This window comes from Gracilinanus agilis, chromosome 4, assembly GCF_016433145.1.
Source record: "Gracilinanus agilis isolate LMUSP501 chromosome 4, AgileGrace, whole genome shotgun sequence".
Classification (NCBI taxonomy): Eukaryota; Metazoa; Chordata; class Mammalia; order Didelphimorphia; family Didelphidae; genus Gracilinanus; species Gracilinanus agilis.
In genome coordinates this window covers 205,688,139-205,707,716 of record NC_058133.1, presented here as the reverse complement: position 1 = coordinate 205,707,716, position 19,578 = coordinate 205,688,139, and the positions used below count along the sequence as shown (strand labels likewise).

At 36.5% G+C, this 19,578-nt stretch overlaps 1 protein-coding gene and 1 pseudogene across 1 annotated transcript in view; one reads left to right on the top strand and one right to left on the bottom strand.

The window, feature by feature from the left end:
* Positions 1-19,578, bottom strand: part of TANC2 (tetratricopeptide repeat, ankyrin repeat and coiled-coil containing 2) — a 664,538-nt gene that overhangs the window by 46,430 nt on the left and 598,530 nt on the right. Inside the window, exons 13-15 of the mRNA XM_044671962.1 lie at positions 18,508-18,674; positions 16,033-16,640; positions 1,321-1,429 (exon numbers count right to left, since the gene is read on the bottom strand). Coding sequence (XP_044527897.1) covers positions 1,321-1,429; positions 16,033-16,640; positions 18,508-18,674 — 884 coding nt within the window. The remainder of the gene's footprint in view (positions 1-1,320; positions 1,430-16,032; positions 16,641-18,507; positions 18,675-19,578) is intronic.
* Positions 4,921-7,896, top strand: LOC123244569 (annotated as a pseudogene).

Here is a 19,578-nt window from a genome sequence, read left to right as displayed (position 1 = left end):
CTGGTGGCTGGCCAGTCACTGTGACAGAGCCCTAAGTCCTGACTCAGTGTGCTTTCATTTCCTCTAGAGAATGTATCAACCTGCCTATTATGCTGGCTCACAAAGGGATATAACCATTTTATTTATGCTTGGTGGAAGGAACATTGTTATTATCTTCATCATGAAGGCATTTCTTTCATCTCTACCTTCTTCACTACCGTGGAAATTATGGCCCTTGTCTTTTCTGCTGTTAACTTGGGGATGGCTTCTCTTTTTGTTGTGCCTGCAGTTCTTTACTGCTATTCTTACTCTGGTAAGAATTCCCACACATTACCACATTCCTCCTTGTCTTGGGCGTGCTGTGGCTTCTCTCTTTCAGTTGATAACAATAACTCTGTGTTTCTGAAAGGGAGGAGGTGGGGCCTGAGAAAGCACAGATGCACCCAGGCAAACAAATCAAGAGATTGCTCTCTGAAATGAATATAAGAAGGCTGAATAAAATTCAACATACTGTATCTACTGCCTAAAATAAACCTGAATTTTGGAACTTTTTAGCTCTATTAAACTCTACTTTCTGAGAGATAAAGTTGTTACCTCAAAGCCAACATAATTTTTTCATTGATTTCCATAGTGGTGTCAGATTGTTTAGATACTCTAATCCTAAAATAGATATCATAAAGTCCATGCATTAAAGCATATAGTAGCTCTTCTACCTCTGAGAGTTTCCTCAGGTCCTCAGCGTCTACTGATTATCTAATGTTTAAGCTGAAAGCAGATTAAAAACAAGTAATTAGAAGGGGAGGGAGAGAGGGGCTTCTACAAATATACACCATGGAAAGCAATGAGAGGTGACGCTAACGCTATCATAAAATGACAGAAGACTTATAAAAAGCAGAAATGAGAATTCAGCTTATCTACCATTTGGGGGCAGAGAGGGCAAATGGCCCTAGGAACCTCAATAGGTTATGAAGAGAGTCCTTTATTATAGCATAATACCTTGAATTGATGTCTATCATGAGTATGGTTTAGGGTTATCAACAAGAGGTTAAATTATAATTCCTGAAATATTTAATAAGGCAGGGAAGCCTTTATACATTTTATAAAAAATTTAGTACAAAATAACGAATAAAATAAAAATTTTAAATTCTGGTGATTTTTTAGTTTCAAGGATGCTTGCAGGTTCTATACACCCAAGGTTTTGATTGGGTCTTTAGGATATATTTTACAATAATATCATTTAAGAAAATAGAGATTATATTGAAGTAACACGTATCTTTATGCATATAATGTGCAGTGCTGTTCTGATAATTGAGATAATAAGCTTTTGCTTTCTTGTATTACCTTAAAAATGTGTGCTTTGAGGATGTGGTGTCCCAACTCAATAGTTTGCTGTCGGTTTAGTTTTCCTTCTTGACGGGAAAACCAGAAGGCAAGTAAAGTGTGACCACTCCTAGAAAGAAAGAAAGAAAAGTAGAAGGAATAAATATCAAGTTTTTTTTTCTTTTTTAAGGCTTCTATACTCTTCATCTTTTTTTTTGTGAGTTCAGCACTGACTTTATCTCTGACAAAGTGCTATTTCACTGATTTTTAGGGAATGGTACCTGTTGTCTGACAGGTAAACTTGAAAATGTACCTTTTTAAAAACATGGCTATAAGTTCTCATCACTGATATATTGAACCACAGTGGGTAAACTAACTCACATTCTTTCTACCCAATCACAGTACTTCTAGAATTATGAAGTGTCATAACTAGTAGCTCACACATAGCCCACACACAGATGGTAGAAATAGTCTTTTCTCTTCCTCTCCAAACCTACAAATTCCAAATCATAAAACTAAGGCCAAGGAACTTTGAGAGCTACAAAAAACTTGATCATTTAAGGCTTCCTTATCTAGTACTATATGTAACCTTGTGGAGGTCTTAGCACTAACTCAATGATCTCTCTATCAGGATAGTGTCTGTCAAACCATTTTGTCCTCCTAAGTGACACAACTGCTCTGTTGCTATCCCTGGGGTCCCATATAAAAAAGAGCTTATCTGAAACTCCAATGAATTCACCAAATAAATGGAAACAGTACAAAGTGGTCCCAGGTTAGGACATTCTCTTAAGACTCAAGCATCACAAACAGTGTTTTATTTCTATGACTTTTTAAATATCTTTGTGAAAAACCCTGAGAAAGGAGAGAAGTAATATATTACCTAGGAGAGAGCTCAGAAAGGTTTTTTTTAATAAACAAGATGCCAAGAAGAAATTTAACCATCCTTTGGCTTCATAAAAATTAATTGATGTTTAAAATTTTTTTGTTATTCTGAACTTGACAAACATCATCAAAAGTGGACATTTTTATATGGCACAACATAAAAATAGAGGCTAGGGCTAGATAAAGAGTTCTGTGAGTCATTTGTATAAAAATAATTCAAATGGGAGCTTATGAGATACATCTACAGTCAGGGAGTACAAAATGGCTGCTGATCTACTAAAAGGGATTATGATAGAGTAGTTAGACAGGTAGAAAGAAAACCTAGAGTAGTGACGATATTCAGAAGAAGTGGTCAACATTGTAAACAAGAAAGATAAGGACTAAGAAATAGCCATTAGATTTGGAAATTAAGAAGTCAAAGGATTAGGATTATATATTCACAAGTTTGTAGATCCATAGGAGGAAGTGACCTTAGAAACCATCTAGTCTAACTCCTGATAATTTTGTAAAGTGTTCATTGATAACTTTGTAAAGTGTGGTTTTAGTTGAGTGATTTGGTCAGAAGCCAGAGTGCAAAGGATTGAGAAGAAATCAAGAACAATAGAAATGGAGACAATACTTGGAGGTTTCATGTATCTTTTTTTTAATGTTTTTTTCAATTACATGTAGAAACAATTCTCATCTGAAATTTTGTGATTTAGCCTCTTTCCAAGCCTGAGATGATAGTCTTTATCTAGTTTATACCAGTGCTGTCATGCAATACATATTTCCATATTCCACCTACTGTAAAAGAAGACAAATACCACACATATAAGAGAAAATTCATGAAGGAAATAAAGGGAAAAAGGAATGATTTGATTTGTAATCAGACTCCAACCGTCCTTTGGCTGTAGATAGCATTTTCCATTATTAGTCCATTGGGGTTATCTTGGAATCTTGTTTTGTAATAGTTTAGTCCTTCACAGTTGCTCATTTTGCAATTTTCTATATTCAAATATTTATGCCACTGTAAGTGGATTACAGCACAATAAAGGTTGTTGTATGTATATAACAGTGATCACAGTAAAACAATATGAAAAAACAGTATGTGTTGTTGTCCTGTATATACAATTGTGTTACACTTGATCTTAGCCAAAAGCCCGAGAAGTGATGAATACTATATGATTGTGAATGCATATTGATGGATATTAATCCAATACTAATTGCCAAATATGTGGAGTATGCATAGAGAATGTGCAATTGCACAGAGAAAAGCAATAAGCCGCTTGAATGTAGGATTAGGAGTTAATCTGGATAATGTGTCAAAATCTGTGCATTCCATTGATCACTGGAATATGAAATAGGATAAACGTTTATAAACTAATATTCAGAGACATCAATATTAAATAAATGCAGGGAAGATTTAAGAAAGCACTTTAAGAAAGTATAAAGTAAGGAAAGAACTTTTTCTTCAAATAAGATAGCACTGAAGTTGGGTCCAATAAATTTATTGACACTTGGAAATACCTTTGCTATGCAATGTAAATAGGATAAATTATTATTGATAATAGATGACTTATTGAGGCAAATGAATGAGATATAATAAAGTCAAAGAATGAGAAACTTTAGAAGGGTTATAGAGCAATTTTTGGTAGGGATGGGGAGTGAGAGGTTGAGCCTAATCCCAATATGAATGATTTATACTTAAAGCAAGAGCTTGAAGATGAGAAGAGAGTATTTCTTTTCCCTTATTATTGATAAAAAGTGACTATATCTTATAGTTAGTTAAAATTACATTTCCTAGAGTGCTACATTTTTGCAAAACTTTTGTAAAAATGCTGGGCTGGTAAATTTTCCTCTGATGAGGAAATTGTGGCAAATAGGGTTAAATGATTTGCCCAGGGCCACACAGCTAGTGAGTGTCTGATGCCAAATTTGAACTCAGGAAGAAGTGTCTTTCTGACTTCAGGTCCAGCACTTTAACCACTACACCACCTAGCAGCTTAAAGCTAAGGGATACTTTTCTCATACAAATAGTCACTCCTTAATTATCTGTTTTGCAAGTTGGAGAGTTTACTAGTACTCAATTATCTGACCCTCTTCCTCACCAAATAACTCACATTATAGTAGATATTCCAAATGTTAATTTAATTTTAAGATATTAAAGCTTAAGAAGAACAATGGCTATAACTGCTAAATTTAGCTAAATTTAAATTAAGTTCAACACTGTGCTGATTTTTGGGAAAAATTGTATAGTGCAATAAGTCTTCCTTATGAGGTAGGTAGTTCAAATATTTATTATCTTCTCTTCCACTAACTTTACAGATGAGGAAACTGAGGTTCAGAACTATTAAATAATGTGCTCAAGGATTCAAAGCAAAATGGCAGAGATATACCCAGAACCAAGTTCTTAAATTTTGTTTCAGCGCTCCTTTTATACATCTTATTCTACTAAGCATGAATTTATCTGATTATATATAATGAAACAATTTATTTACCAGCATATTGCTGCTCATGATAGTTTTAGAGTTTCCATTAGTGAAGTATGAGTATATTTTAACATTAAATGTAACATTAAATGGTCTCAAAAGTATCCATTAAATGTTTTCTTTAATATTTCCTTTGTCATGGTCACACATTTTGCTTTAGATTCTGCAGATAACATATTTGACCCTAATTTGAGAGAGATTCCTATTGCTAGAAGCTGAAAGGCAGAGAGAGGGAGGAATTCAGGGTAAGATTGGGGCTGTATTTATCCCAATGCCGATGAAAGGAAACAAAGTGAAAAAGTATATTTGTAAAGAACAGCTTATCACAAGATTGGTCAAGTAGTCAGAGAACATATACGTCATTTCTGTTTCACATTAGTTATATGCCATATCTAAGCCCCCACTGACTCTTCAGAACAACTGGCTTCCTATTCCCAACAAGCATGACTTGTTCCTGTGCCTGAAAGAGAGTTCTATGAATACTTTTGATTAAAGGAGAGCCAAATGAAATGATCTATGTTATGGAATGACTTACAGAATTTCTCAGGAACTTGCCATGAACTAAGAGCAGTTCCAATTCTGCATTGAACAAGATGGAAGGAAGGTGTGGCTTTCTATGGAAATTTGCTTTGCGAACTTTTAGTACTATGAACAAAGCACTGAACTAAGTGCTAGGAGAAGATAAAGAGGGTGGTTAAGATATAATTCCTGCCCTAGTGGAGCTTATAGTCAGTCTAGCAGATAAGACATAGATAACTAAAAACACTATATTAGACAGTAAATATATTGTATAGTTAAAAAATAAAGTACTATCCATGTAAGATCAGAGGGGGAAGGTTATTAAAAGACAGGGAATATTGGTAAAAGTTTCCTGGAAAAGATAATGTTTTCATTGGTTCTAAAATATGGTAGTATTGGGGGCAGCTGGGTAGCTCAGTGGATTGAGAGTCAGGCCTAGATATGGGAGGTCCTAGGTTCAAATCTGGCCTCAGACACTTCCCATCTATGTGATCCTAGGCAAGTCACTTGACCTCCATTGCCCACCCTTACCACTCTTCCACCTAGGAGCCAATACACAGAAGTTAAGGGTTTAAAAAAATGTGGTAGTATTGCAGCTGGTAGAGAGCAGGGGTGGGGGTAAGAAATAGGCATTCTGGGTATATTAAGAGTGAATCATGTGTTTGGGGAAAAGAGAATAGACAGTTTTGTTGGAGCCTAGCATGCATAAAGAGGAAACATAGGAAAGAAGGCTGGAAAGGTAGTATGGTGCCAGATTGTTACACTCCAAAGATCAGACAAGCCTAAACTTCATCCAGTAATAAATGGGATGACATGGAAATTTTAAGCAAAGGGGTTACATAACTGAATTATAAAGTTTAGAGTTATAAGGAACTTCAGAGGTCATCTAGTCCACATTTCTTATTTTATAGACGGGAATACAAAGATCTATGAAGAAGGAGGACTGTTCTGGTAGAATATGAAGGATACATTAGGGGAAGAGGGAATGGCAAGAGCTGTAAAATGGCTATTGCAATAGTATAGAAAGATGGCAATAAGGGCCTGAACTCGTTTGTCTCCTGTAGTCCTCCCCTAACACTTTTTTGACTTAAAAACCAATTTTTACAGACAAGCAAACTTAAAATTACTCTTCCTAAGATACTGCCCTGCACATCATTCAAAATTCCCCAGAGCACCTTGCACAACTCAAGGTATTGTGGATTCAGAAGCCTAGCCCAGTATGATTTTGTTGTGTTTCTAGAGACATTTACATTGTTGTATAAGTCTGTGAGTAGTATCTTACTCATCAGACCAACAGCTCTTGTTACTTCTCATTGGTTAGCAACAACCTTGATACCCCAGCAACCTTGTTAAAAAGATCTGTTGTTGGCATTGATCTTGGCACTACTTACTCCTATGTGGGAGTCTTACAACATGGGAAAATGGAGATCATTGCTAATGACCAAGAAAAACAGAATCAACCCAAGTTAAGCTCTTTGACACAGAAATTTAATCAGTGATGCTTCAAAGAATCAAATTTCAATGAACCCTATCTACAGTCTTTGAAGAAAGGATGAAGTTGTTTAGTCAGATATGAAATCTTTCTCTCAAATTTACCACCAAATGGTAGTGAATAATTCAGGCAAGACTCAGGTCTAAGTAGAATACAAAGGGGAGCCCCAAAGCTTCTATTCAAAAGAAGTGGCCTTGACCAAGATTAAGAAATTGCTAAAGGCTACTTTGGGAAGATTGGTACAAATGTTGTGATCACAGTAACATCTATTGGAAGTGATTCCCAGTGTTAGGGCACCAAAGATGCTTGAATAATAGTTGCTTCAATGTTCTCTGAATCATCGATGAGTCAGATGCTGTTATTGCTTATGCTTGGACAAAAAGATTGGTGCTAAGAGAAACATGTTGATCTTTGACTTTGTAGGTGGTACTTTCAATGTTTCTATTTCTTTAAAAATTCTAGGTAATATGGTACCTTTGAAAATATCCACAACTGAGGATTCCCATTTGGGTGAGGAAGATTTTAATAATCACAAGGCCAACTATTTCATTATTGATTTCAAGGGAAAGAACAAGAAAAACATAAGTGAGAACAAGAGTTGTCTGCTGACTCTGTACCACTTATGAATGTGGAAAGCATCTCTTCTAGTACTTAGGCCACATGTGATTGATTTTCTCTGTGACAATATAGACTTCTATCTCTATCTTCCTACTTTGAAGAACTGAACACTGACCTCTCCCATGACATACTAGGCCCTGTGAAAAAGGTCCTAAGGGATGCCAAAGTGGATAAGTCACAGATTCATAACACTTTTTTTTTAATGTGTGGTTCTTTTTCTATTCCCAAGATCCAGAAACTTTCTGCAAGATATTTTCATTGGCAAGGAACTAAATAAGGGTACCAAACCTGATGAAGCTATTCTTTATGGTACAGCTATCCAGGCTGCCATTTTGGCAGAGGGTTGGCTAAATCTGAGAATGTTCAGGACTTGCTACTGTGGGCTGTCACTTCTCTTTCTCTTGGTACTGAAAATGCTGACAGTTTTGGTCAGATGCAATACCACCATCTCTACTAAGCAGACAGAGACCTTTTCTAAATAACTCGGATAACAAATAGGGTGTGCTTATTTAGGTTTATGAAGGTGAGAGAACAATGACAAAGAGTAACAACTGTGGCCGATTTGAACTCATTAGAACTCTTCTGGTCTCCAAAGGTTCCTTAGGAAGTAACCTTTGACATGAATACAAATCTTCTACAATTAAGAGCACTGGCAAGGAGAATAACACCATTATTACACTTGAGCAATGATGACATTGTGTGGACTGTCTAGAAAGCTGAGAAATACGAGGCTGAGGATTAGAAGCAGAGAGATAAAGTATCTTCCAAGAACTCACTAAAATCTTTTTTTTTAAACATGAAGGCCTACAGTGGAGGATGACAAATTCCAAAGCAAAAACTGGTGAAGACAAATAGAAAATCCTTGACAAATATAATGAAATAATCAATTGGCTGGATAAGAACTAGATAGATGAGAAGAAAGAATTTAAGCAGCAACAGAAATAAACCCTATCATTAAACTATACCAGAGTTCAGGGGGTACTGCCGAGGGATGCCTGGTGAATTTCCAGGTGGTTGAGCAGACTTATCTGCAGGTGTTTCTCCTCGACCCACCACTGAAGAAGTTAACTAAATGCACCCAAAGAAAAGAGTATTCCACATGGCTTTCTAAAAATTGAAGGACTCTAGTGTGAGCCAAGGCAATTAAATAGCATTTAAACTACTGTGTAAATTTGGGCATTCTGAACACTTGAATGTGTGCAAAGAGAAAGAGAATAACATTGTACTTTATATATATTGTAAACAAGCAGAAACTAAATTCTTTTTCTGTAGGATAAAATCTTCTTAAAAGTGCCACAAAATGAAAAAAAAAAGCCTGTGCATTGACAAGGTATCGCTAACCTAAAAAAACTATGGGTAGGAGAAATTTCTTTCCTGTGGGAAACCTTGCTATGTCTGAATGGAAAAAGGCACTTGATCTACTTGCTATAACAAATCATCCATTAATATCTTTACTTCCCCAAAATATTCTCCAAATATGACCCCACTGTGGAGTCTTAATTCTTTCCTCTCCCAGGTAATGTTGAACTGCTCTAATTTGATTTTGTTTTCCCATGATTATAAAAATGATTAGCTTTGCTCAGCCAGGTGTAAGAGCTTCTTAATGACACTAAGACTCTCTAGATTTGAATATTTCTCCCTAGCAGTTGCAAATAATAAAGAACAATGTTTATGCTAGGCCAGACACGCAGAACATGGAGCTGGTTCTTCAATGATAGAAAGGCCAAAGTCCATGAGGAGCATATTTATGGAACTTGTGCTTGGTTTGGATTGTGCTGCCACCCTCACTGTCTCATTTTCCTGCTGCTTCTAACTTCTAACTTTATGTCTAATAAAGCACCACTGGTCTTGGAAAGATGGAGGTCAACAGAAATCCTTGTTTATTTTGCAGTTGGTAGTTATCAGGCAGTTGGCAGGGTTTCGTGAGGCAGTCTGTTAACCATTTCACATTTATTACTGGTACTTTATGTTGTGCAGACCTGAAATTTATCACTTATTACATGTTTTAATATATAATTTTGGGGGGGAACCAATTAAAACAACAGACTAATCTAAAACAGAGATTTTATGTGAACTTCCAATCTATTGATATCGAAGTATCTCAGATACAGTATTTTCAGTTCCATCCTTAAGTCTGTTTCTGCAGATAACTGCTTATAATGAATGTATCCTCCACAATTGTTGATGACTTAGTAGCTGTCGGCATTGATTTTAGTAATCTTGAAGACTCATTTGGTTTGGAACAGTTGTTCTTTGGAGATAGATGAATGATTTGCTCTAATAATAACAACAGTTTGGATTTCTTTAATGCTTTAAGTTCTACAAATACTATCTTACTTCATCCTTACAACAACCCTCTGGAGGTAGGTGCTGTTATTATGCATTTTGTAGATGAGGAAACTTAAAGTGGAGGGGAGATTAAGTGATTTATCCAGGGTCACATAGCTGACAGATAAGTATCTGAAGCTGGATTGGAACTCAGGTCTTTCTAATTCTAGGTCAAATGTTCTATCCACTGTATAACCTAGCTATCTACTTGCAGAAAGAAGAGCATGCTATCATCTTGTTCTGGGTTGGCAATAATTGCTAATGATTACTATGCCATTTATTATTGTTTGACAGCTACTTCTTAGGTAAAGCTCTGGCATCTCCCATTTTTTGATTCAGCTCAATACTCAGGTTGCAGTCTGATCCAATTAGTTTCAGAGGAAAATGCAACTCTGCTGTTTAAGACTCTCATTAAGCAAAAACAGACTGATATTTGGTCACATATTCCAATTCTTAACCATCTTAAAATTAGAAGGAAAACTAGCGACTTTATTTTAAAATATGCTTATATGTTATCTTATACCAGGAAACCATGCCTATATATGATGTATGTATATATACATGTATATATATATATACACACACATACAAAATATATGTACATATAATAAATTTCATTTTCTTTATGGATTTTTATGAATATGAGAGTAAGGTGGTTTCTTATTCACTTAGGCTGGGTTTGGGGACCCATGTTGGTTTGTCTATACATTGGCAAATTGGACAAGAAACCCAGGTAAGTACAATTCCCCTCTCATTTTCACTCAACGAAAGGCAAACAATCAATGTCAGAAGTCTAAGATTAGTGTAATCTTACACTGGCAGTCAGGAAAAAACCCATGACTTCAAAAACATTAATTCCCAACTGACAATGGGAAGACTTAAAGGGTAACGATGAAAATGTAGCCCATGATCAGTAACATTAACATTATTTCTAATGAGATCACTTGGAAAGTGAGAGCTGGGGTGCTTTGACTTCTTGGCCTGTAAAGAAAGTCTCTAATTTCAAGTGATCCTCATTTTCCCCCTTGCTCTGCTACTTTTCTTTGCCATCTTTTAGCCTGTCCCATGACAGAGCCATCTTTTTTTTTTTTTTTAAACCCTTACCTTCTGTCTTGGAGTCAATACTGTGTATTGGCTCCAAGGCAGAAGAGTGGTAAGGGTAGGCAATGGGGGTCAAGTGACTTGCCCAGGGTCACACAGCTGGGAAGTGTCTGAGGCCAGATTTGAACCTAGGACCTCCCATCTCTAGGCCTGGCTCTCAATCCACTGAGCTACCCAGCTGCCCCCACGGAGCCATCTTTTAAGCAAGAGCTTTTTCAAAAAGTCTACAGTTGCTCTCACTAATTGTGGTTCAAAATTTGTTCTTTGTAGGAAAGGGGAAGAGGTTTGGACTAGATGACATCTATGGCCCCTTTTCCTGCTAAAACTAATGGTCCTAATTCTAGTTTGAAGCATGGGGATGGACAGGGTCTTTCAAGATTAATTATTCCACAAGAATCAAGGCAGAACTTTTCTGTGCTGTGAATGGATTGTGGATCATGAGATTTTCCAATGTAAAATTCTAAGTGGCCTGGTCAAATTGATATGGAAAATCCTCTAATTTTTTAAATGATGAAAATGCAATGAGCTATCAATTTTATAATCACAAAATTATAGACTAATAGAATCTCCAAGTTGGAAGGGACCTTCAACTGGTTCAACATCCTAATTTTAGAGATAAGGAAGTTTAGCTCAGAGAAGGGAACTTTTTTCAAGGTCACATTATTTCCCCTTTTGCAACACCATGATACACTCTGCTATATCAGTTCATTAGGTGCAAACATATCAGACTTCCAAATCACAACAGAAAGTTGAGATGGATCTATATTAATTTATATAGATGAAACTGACTGCAGAATGACACAACATTTAGAAGTAAGGTTCACAACAATTTTAATACATCATAAATATATATGGTCAAAATAAGGAAACCATCAGAATGTAATCTCAGGTGTCACTACTATATTCCATTAAACACTGAGCAAATGTATATTCTAAACTCTGCATTCATTTTAGACTGGGGAAAACAAGAAGAGAGAGTTGTCAGGAACATGATATAATGTGATGATGAGAGGGAAAAAGGGAAACACAGGTGTACCCATCAGGGAAGGTTTTCTTCTCATCTCCTGCTTCCAAGGAAGCTGTGAAAGAAAGTGGGTATTTTCAATGGGGATGGGAGAAGTAATGTTTTAGGAAGCCTTGGCTCACATCAGTCTAGCTAATCACAGCTCATCTGTACACTCTGCCCCTGGGACCCTTCTGATTGGAGAGAAGAGTGGAGAGCTCCTTCTCAAGCCTCTATTTAAGGATAATCCCAGATCAGTCATCTCTTCATTTCCTACAAGATTGCAAAGGACTTCACCATCATGCTCCATGCTGAGTCCCTACCTTACCCTCCCAGTTTCCTTTTATGTCATGTTTTCCCCAATTAGATAATACGCTCTTTTGAGCACAAGGATTGCCTTTCTTTTTTTATCTGTATCCTTAGCACTTAGCACAGTGCCTGACACATAGCAGGTAATTAACAAATGGTAATCATTGACATGTGTTTCCCATGTGTGTCTCATCAACACCTCTGTTCTAAATAATACAGTTTGTTCTTTTCATATAAAGTGTGTCTTGGGTTTATGGGAATAAATGCTTAGGATTTACTGTTCTTTCTGTGCCATCTTAGTAAATGCCTTTGCTAAGAGCTGAATGGGTCCATGGGCTGACTGTTAAAGAGAATTAAGTCAATAAATATTTATTAATTATCTCTCCTCTGCCAAAGATTGCATTAAGTTCTGAGGATACGAGAAAGGTAAAAAACAGTCTCTGCTCTTGAGGACCTTAGTCTAATGGGAATATGCTGATATAATATTATATATTATATAATATATTTGATATAATATAATGTAATAATATAATGGGAATTGTGAGCTATGGTTTTAGAAATGGGTAATCATAGCATAGAACTTCAAGGGAGCAGCAACCCTCTGGACACCCAAACTGTGAATGTGAGTTCAAGTACAGTCCAGAAAGGGTACTATATGACTTTCATTTCTTTCTGTGACAGTTCATTGTCTACCAAACATCATGCCACTCTCTTAGCTATCTGTTCTCTGACCTAACAGAAGTTTAGGATAATGGATTATTTGATTTTATTAATATAAAAAGTCATACTCGAGTTGCAGTCTTGCACTTTAGTTATGCCACCTCCCCTCTGATCCTTTCTTTAAACAGTTGACTCTCCAGTTAAATTAGATGTTACTTCCTTGAATGACCCATTCCTGGCAAAGATTAACTATCCTTTTTGGAACATTTTCTTCTATATTCATAGCCATTTAAAAAATCAAGTGGTCTAAAGTAAACAAGTTAAATGTTGAAATTCTTTTTAAAAATTACTATTTTTTAAACCCTTACCTCCATAGTATCAATTCTAAGACCAAAGGGCTAAGCAATTGGGATTAAGTGACTTCTCTAGGGTCATACGGCTAGAAAGTGTCTGAGGTCAGATTTGAACCAGGTCCTCTCCATTCCAAGTCTGGAATGCTACCTAGCTGCTCCTAAGTGTAGAAATTCTAACAAATGAGCCTGGGATAGAAGGATATTTGATTGGTTTTGAAGACTTTAATTGCCTTAATAATTCCCCCTTTGTGTATACATAAGAATCCACAATAACCTGGCTCTTTCTTAAAGAAAGACAGACAAGGAGAGTGTGCTTGACTGGAGGGACAATGAAGAACTCTCCAAAGAAATTAAGAATCTAGGTGGAGCAGGAGCTAGATGGCTCAAAGGATTGAGAGACAGTCCTAGGGATGGAAGGTCCTGGGTTCAAATTTGACCTCAGATACTTCCTGTGTGACCCTGGGAATGTCACTTAACATCCACTGCCTAGCCCTTACCACTCTTCTGCCTTCATCCAATACACAATATTGATTCTAAGATAAGAGGTAAGGTTTTTTTTTTTTTTTTTTTTTTAAAGAATCTAGGCTGAAGGACTTGAAAGGAGGGATAGAGTCACTGAAGGGCACAAAGAATAGAGAAAGAGATTTGGGGCCACCTAAAACAAAATTTTCCCATTTAAAATTTTTTCTTAGGACCAGTCCTAACTGGTATATTCTGCAAACACTAATGGCAGAGCAATAAATGTGAAAAGGAAGATTTTTTATATCATTCAATTCTCAGGAAATCTTATTGTCACATTGGAACATAAAGTTTGGGGACCAAAACTTTAGAAACAAGTTTGGTATCAGCTACTACTGCATAGGAGACTGAATTTCAACTGTAGCTAGGTTTAAAACTCATGATCACATTTCTAGTTCTACTCTTTGCCATTAAGTATAATACAGTGATCCTTTATTATAGTGTATATTTGACTGTAAGGGCTGTTGTTTCAATCTGTCTACATCATTCTGCATGCTTGCTGATGAAGAGCAAAGGGTAAGTCACAGATGAAAAGCTCTGAGATACTTGTACACATATTGTGTTTTTGGGCAATTCACTCTAGTTTTCATTTGCAGATACTACAAATTCACTAGAACCTCCTGAATGGAAGTTATGCTTTTTAACTTGTTGACTCTCTCAGGATAGGCTGGTGAACCATTTGATAAAACTAGTAAAGTCTTCCTGGGAATAATTCTCATCCTAAGATTGAGTTGTGTTTCCTTGTTCTATAGCAGTAAACTCTTGATTGGTGGCAGTAATACCAGAGAGACTTTCAATAACAACCTCCTGAAAGACTAAAACAGTATAAAGGAGGGAACCAAGAGTCTTCTCTTTCATACTCTGGACAACTTTTTGTTTTGTCATAAAAAATAAAAAACAAACAAAACAAATATACAAACCAAAAAACCCCCATGGGATTCAGCTGTAGAAGAAGAAACTCTTCCTGGAAGTAAATAATAGCCATTCTGGGAGAAATTTACCCTTAGCATGCATACTCTCTTGGAGGGCAAAGCATATTTCAAAGTTTTGGATTTATATTCTAGCATGAATGTAGGACAAAATTGCTAATGGGTTAGTACTTAACTGATGAAGTATAAAAAATGGTGGGACAATCACAAGAAAACTCCCAACCTAAGATGCCTCTACACAGAGCTAATAATGATTATGCTTACAATGGTGTCAAAATCACGGCCTGGTCAGACATCACAGGAATGAGAGAGATCTAGAGCTGAAAGTAACTTCAGGTCATCTAGTTCAATTCTCTCATTTTACAGACAAAGAAACTGAGATGTCTAAAAATTACAAGGAGTTAGATCACAGAGCATATTTAACCCCAGCCTAATTTTTTCTTCTGAGCTTTGATATACCATTTATGGCTTGGTGTCTTCTGAAGCATAATTTTCAGGGGTCTAGCAATAATGCTTTAAAAAAAACGACCCCCCCCTCCAAATACTTACCAGATACCCCTGGTGGGAATATGCATATTTTTGGGAAAAGCAGTTTGATATAAATTGTAGAAATAAATTGCTCTGGAAATAGTTACAGTTCTGAACTCTAGTTGTACAACCATGAGCCAAATCATTTAAACACTCCAGGGTTCAGTTGTGTCACCTGTAAATTGGGAATAATTATACCTTAACTGCCTAAAGTGGGAGGCTAGGTCAGACAATCCCCTAAGGTCCCTTTTAGCTCTAAGACGTAAGGTTATCTTTTTCAAGTGTGGTGCTCAACTCCTTGCTAACTTTACTAGAATGGGTTATTGGTAGTCTAAGTGAGTGTTTGGCCTTTAAAAAGCTACCACAATTAACTAGCACTGACTCCACTTGAGAGATATACAGTTTCTTCACAGTCTCAATTCTTTTTTTTCTCATTTTAGTAAAATGCTGAGGGAGATTGTTAGGTTATCAATACAGCAATAGCACAGGAACCTCAGCTGGAATCTAAGTCAGTAGATATATTCACAGGTTGAGTCCCCAGAGGGTGGCTGCTTCCTTAAAGGTCCAGAGGTACCCATTTCTAAAAGTATAGCTCACTATCCCCAATGAGTATACTTCCTATTGGACTGTAAACTTCTTGAAAGAAGGGGCTGCTTTTTGGTTTTCTTTGTACCTCCAGATCTTAGGGCAGTTCCGGGTACAGAAGAGGCTCTTAATAAATGTTCGTTAACTGACTGTTGACTGAATTTCCATTAACAATCAGTTCATAGACACAATTAGTTCTTAGCAAACATATTTATTAAGATGGTATAACAACAAGAAGAGAATTGTTTATGTCAAATTTAAAGCTTATGGGGGGGGGCCTGAATTGAAAGGACCTGAGTTCAAATCTGACCTCAGACACTTCCTACCTGTGTGATCTTGTGCAAATCTCTGAACCCCAATTGCTTAGCCCTTACCACTCTTCTGTCTTAGAACTGATACTAAGACAAAAGGTAAGGGTATAAAAAAAAATAAAGCTTACCTGGGATCACAGAGAAATTTGGTTTTCTCTCCTTCCTCTCTCCAGATGAGCCATTCTCGAAAAGAAGGATGCACAAACATGCGGGTCATGTCTCTGCGCTTAATTAGAAACATGGAGAGATTCTCCATCCTTTGTTGAAAGTCTTCCCATTCCAGAGTACCCTCAATGCTGCCTGCATTGATGGCCTGGAAGATATGCTCATCTGTAAGTGGGTGGAGAGAGGCTACTGCAACATTTAGAAGAGGCATCACTCGGTCAAAGGAGGACTGGGTTGGGAATTTCATATTGCATTGGAGTAGATAAACCTCAGAAAGAGATACAGGAACTACTTTGTAGCTAGAGCTCTTTAAAACCAGGTATCCCTTCTCTATGAGGTCAAATGTGAGTTTTAGGTACAGATAGGAACCTTGGCTGAGGGTCTTGAGATGAGAACTGAGTTTTCCAAATGTAGTGTTGTCCATTTTGCCATTGAGAGAAATGTTATTTTGAATCTCTAAACTGCTGTGAATCCTATGTAGGATATATGCTTGGAGGTCCTGGTCTATGGCTTCATTCTCTTCTAGGCGATCCAAGAAGATCCTATGGAAGGGCAGTAATTTGGTAATTTCCTACAACAGACAAAGATATATTATTGCAGAAAGAACTTCTACAGTTTCTTCCCCTACTTGTTTGTGCTCAAGTATTTTGGAGCTCTGCAGCAAAAGAATGCAGAGAAGAATAAGGTTATTGCAAACCCAAGGAGGTACAACTGATGGGTGGCTTTCAAAAGTCCCTTTATTTCAATTATTTGGTTTCTTCACAAAGTTCAGTTATGGGTCAGGACACTCCACTTTGACACTCTAGGTAATGTGCTGGACTCTAATTTCTCTGAATTCTTTCCCAAAAGAAATTTATTTCTCTTGTGCTACATCTTTTAAAGACCTTATTCCATGCAAGGGAACATCTAAATAAACTGTGTATTTAAGTGTTATTACTCTTTATTTTGATAAGTCTTCTGGAACCAAAATGACTTAACCCAAGGGATTAGTGGTGTGAAGTCTAGTAACCTGCTGGGAAGATATTTTGGAGGCAGGCATGGTCTTGTGGTGTTCTTTGGTTTCTGAATAAATACAGGGATCCAACTTTTGGGAAACTGCAAACCTCTTTAGTTAAAATGAATAAAATGTCTGATGAGTTGACTACAGGTCCTGTTCAAGAAGTTTAGGGAGTTTTGCTTAGGGCTATGATAAAAGGATTAGGAATAAGTAGATTCATTACTCTTCCTATTGTTTGAGTGTTACTAAAATAGAAACCATGAATGCAATTTCCCCTCAGAAATTTTTTCTTTGGCATTGTATGTAAAAATGTGCACATATATACTGGAACATGCTTTCCTAAGCTCCAACTGAACCTCAAGCCAATCATATTTAGTGTTCCAGTTGCGATTCATATATGAACATAATATTCCTGACAGTTCACATTCAGTAGGATATTTAGTTTTCAATTGTGGTGGTAGGTTAATATTGATCTAATCACATTCTCTAGTTTTGTTCCCTTTGTGAGATGGCAGCCAAAACGAGGGGAACAGACTCTGGCCATAAAATACAATGAAGCCAATTGATCAGTAGAAGGATAAACAAAATGACCCTGTTGTATTAGTATAATTTCCAGTTCAAAGGTAGGTGCAAAGAGAAATAGCAATGTATATATGGTGAGAGTCTGATAAGGAAAAGAAAACCCTAGGGTTTAGTCCCAACCTCCTCATTTTACCAATAAGAAAATTGATGTCTTGACATTTTGAGTGATTTGTCAAAGGACCATAGGCAATAAGTACCAGAGCTGGAATGTGAACATAGATCTCCTGACTCTGCATTTAATATCTTTCCATTTCTCATTCCCTATATTGACCCAAAAGGTGCTAGTCTTACACACTTGTAATTTCTCTTCCAGGCTACTTGGCAACAAAAAGGCAGACAGGTTAGATTATGAAGGAGAAATTTCTGATCACTTACTGGGAAATAAGCCTTTCATCTTAGGTCTCTCATGTCTAAATCAGTGTAAATGTCTTTCTCTAATCTCAAATGTTAATACTACTAATATCTGTTAAGAGTTAGACAACAGAGATTCTACATTTAGATTTACTAAGAAGTTAAATTCATTCAGTCAGGATGGAGACAAGGAGAATGGCTTTATTAGAAGCCAAGTTAACATTTTCAAAGAATTTTCATAGTGTTTGTGCATTAGACAATATCTCTTTGTTTCCCGAAGGTTAACCTATAAGACTTGGAAAAGGTGCATCAGGTAAGGAAGGCCATATGTAGATAATATTCAAGGTATTCTATTACCTGTCTTTGAAATACATTACTTAGAGATTTTTAATATTATTTAGGAAGAGAAGTTATTACTAGGTTATACTGGGGCTAAAAAGAGTTATCAGATAGATTTAACCTTTCCCCCAAGGAAATAAACATTCAATAGCAAAAGAGACTCACATACCTGTAAACTGGTCCTAACTGTTACTATCAGCTTGAGCCAAGAAGGGAATTTTCCAATCATCTTACTCAGAAATGACACTATCGTGTCCCCATAATCTGGTTTGTGAAATTCTGCTTCATTTAACCCATCAATTAGAATGATGAAATCTTCATCTGGAATTTTGCTCTCTGTAATTGAAGGAACCAAGTTATTTAGGTTAAGTTCAGGGCAAAATAGTTAATAAATTAATAGTATTTTTTCCTTTGGAGTATGATCATCATTGCCTTGCAGGAAACTACCAGAAAAGGCTCCTCTCGCAGCAGATATGATGATGGAGCTACTGAAGGCTATCTTTATTACATACTTCTATGATAATTTAATGGGTTTTGAACAAGAATCTGAAAATTTTCTAAAACTAACAGTCTGTCTCTGAGGAAAAAGGACCAATTATATCAGTTATTTCTTATATATCCTATCAAACTGACCACTAGGGCCACTGGTGGGGAAAGCTGAAGTCCATCTAGCAAGGCTTGATGTGAGTTCAAGTCCCCATAACAACTCTCAAGGAAATAAGTAGATAAATAAATCTCCTTAAGTGTTAAATGTTTCTTTAAAAAAAAAAAGAAAGAAAAAGAGAGCACAGTGGTAGGGCAAGGAAGTAGTTTTATTCCACAATCAATGACAAAAAAACTTGAAATGTAAACATTTGACTTTGGTGTGAATGAATTTCAGCTTTAAATATAATTGTCAAACACAGGTTAGATGGGTATGTTGGTCCACATCAACCCTGAAATTCTATGATTCTATATAATCACTGCCATTAGATGGCTCTAGGTTTTGCCAGAAGAGTGACAAGTGAGAAAGAGGCAAGACTTTGGTAAGTGAACAAGTGACAGGGTTAGGAGAAAGGTAGACTTAACACTTTTCATCTTGAATTCCTCTAGGGATAATGAGAAACAGTGTCCTGAGATATTTTTCTCTTAAAGCTGAAAGTGGACATACCTGCCTGCAATGAATTATAAAGGCTATATTTGAGTTTTCCTTCCTTCCTTCCTTCCTTCCTTCCTTCCTTCCTTCCTTCCTTCCTTCCTT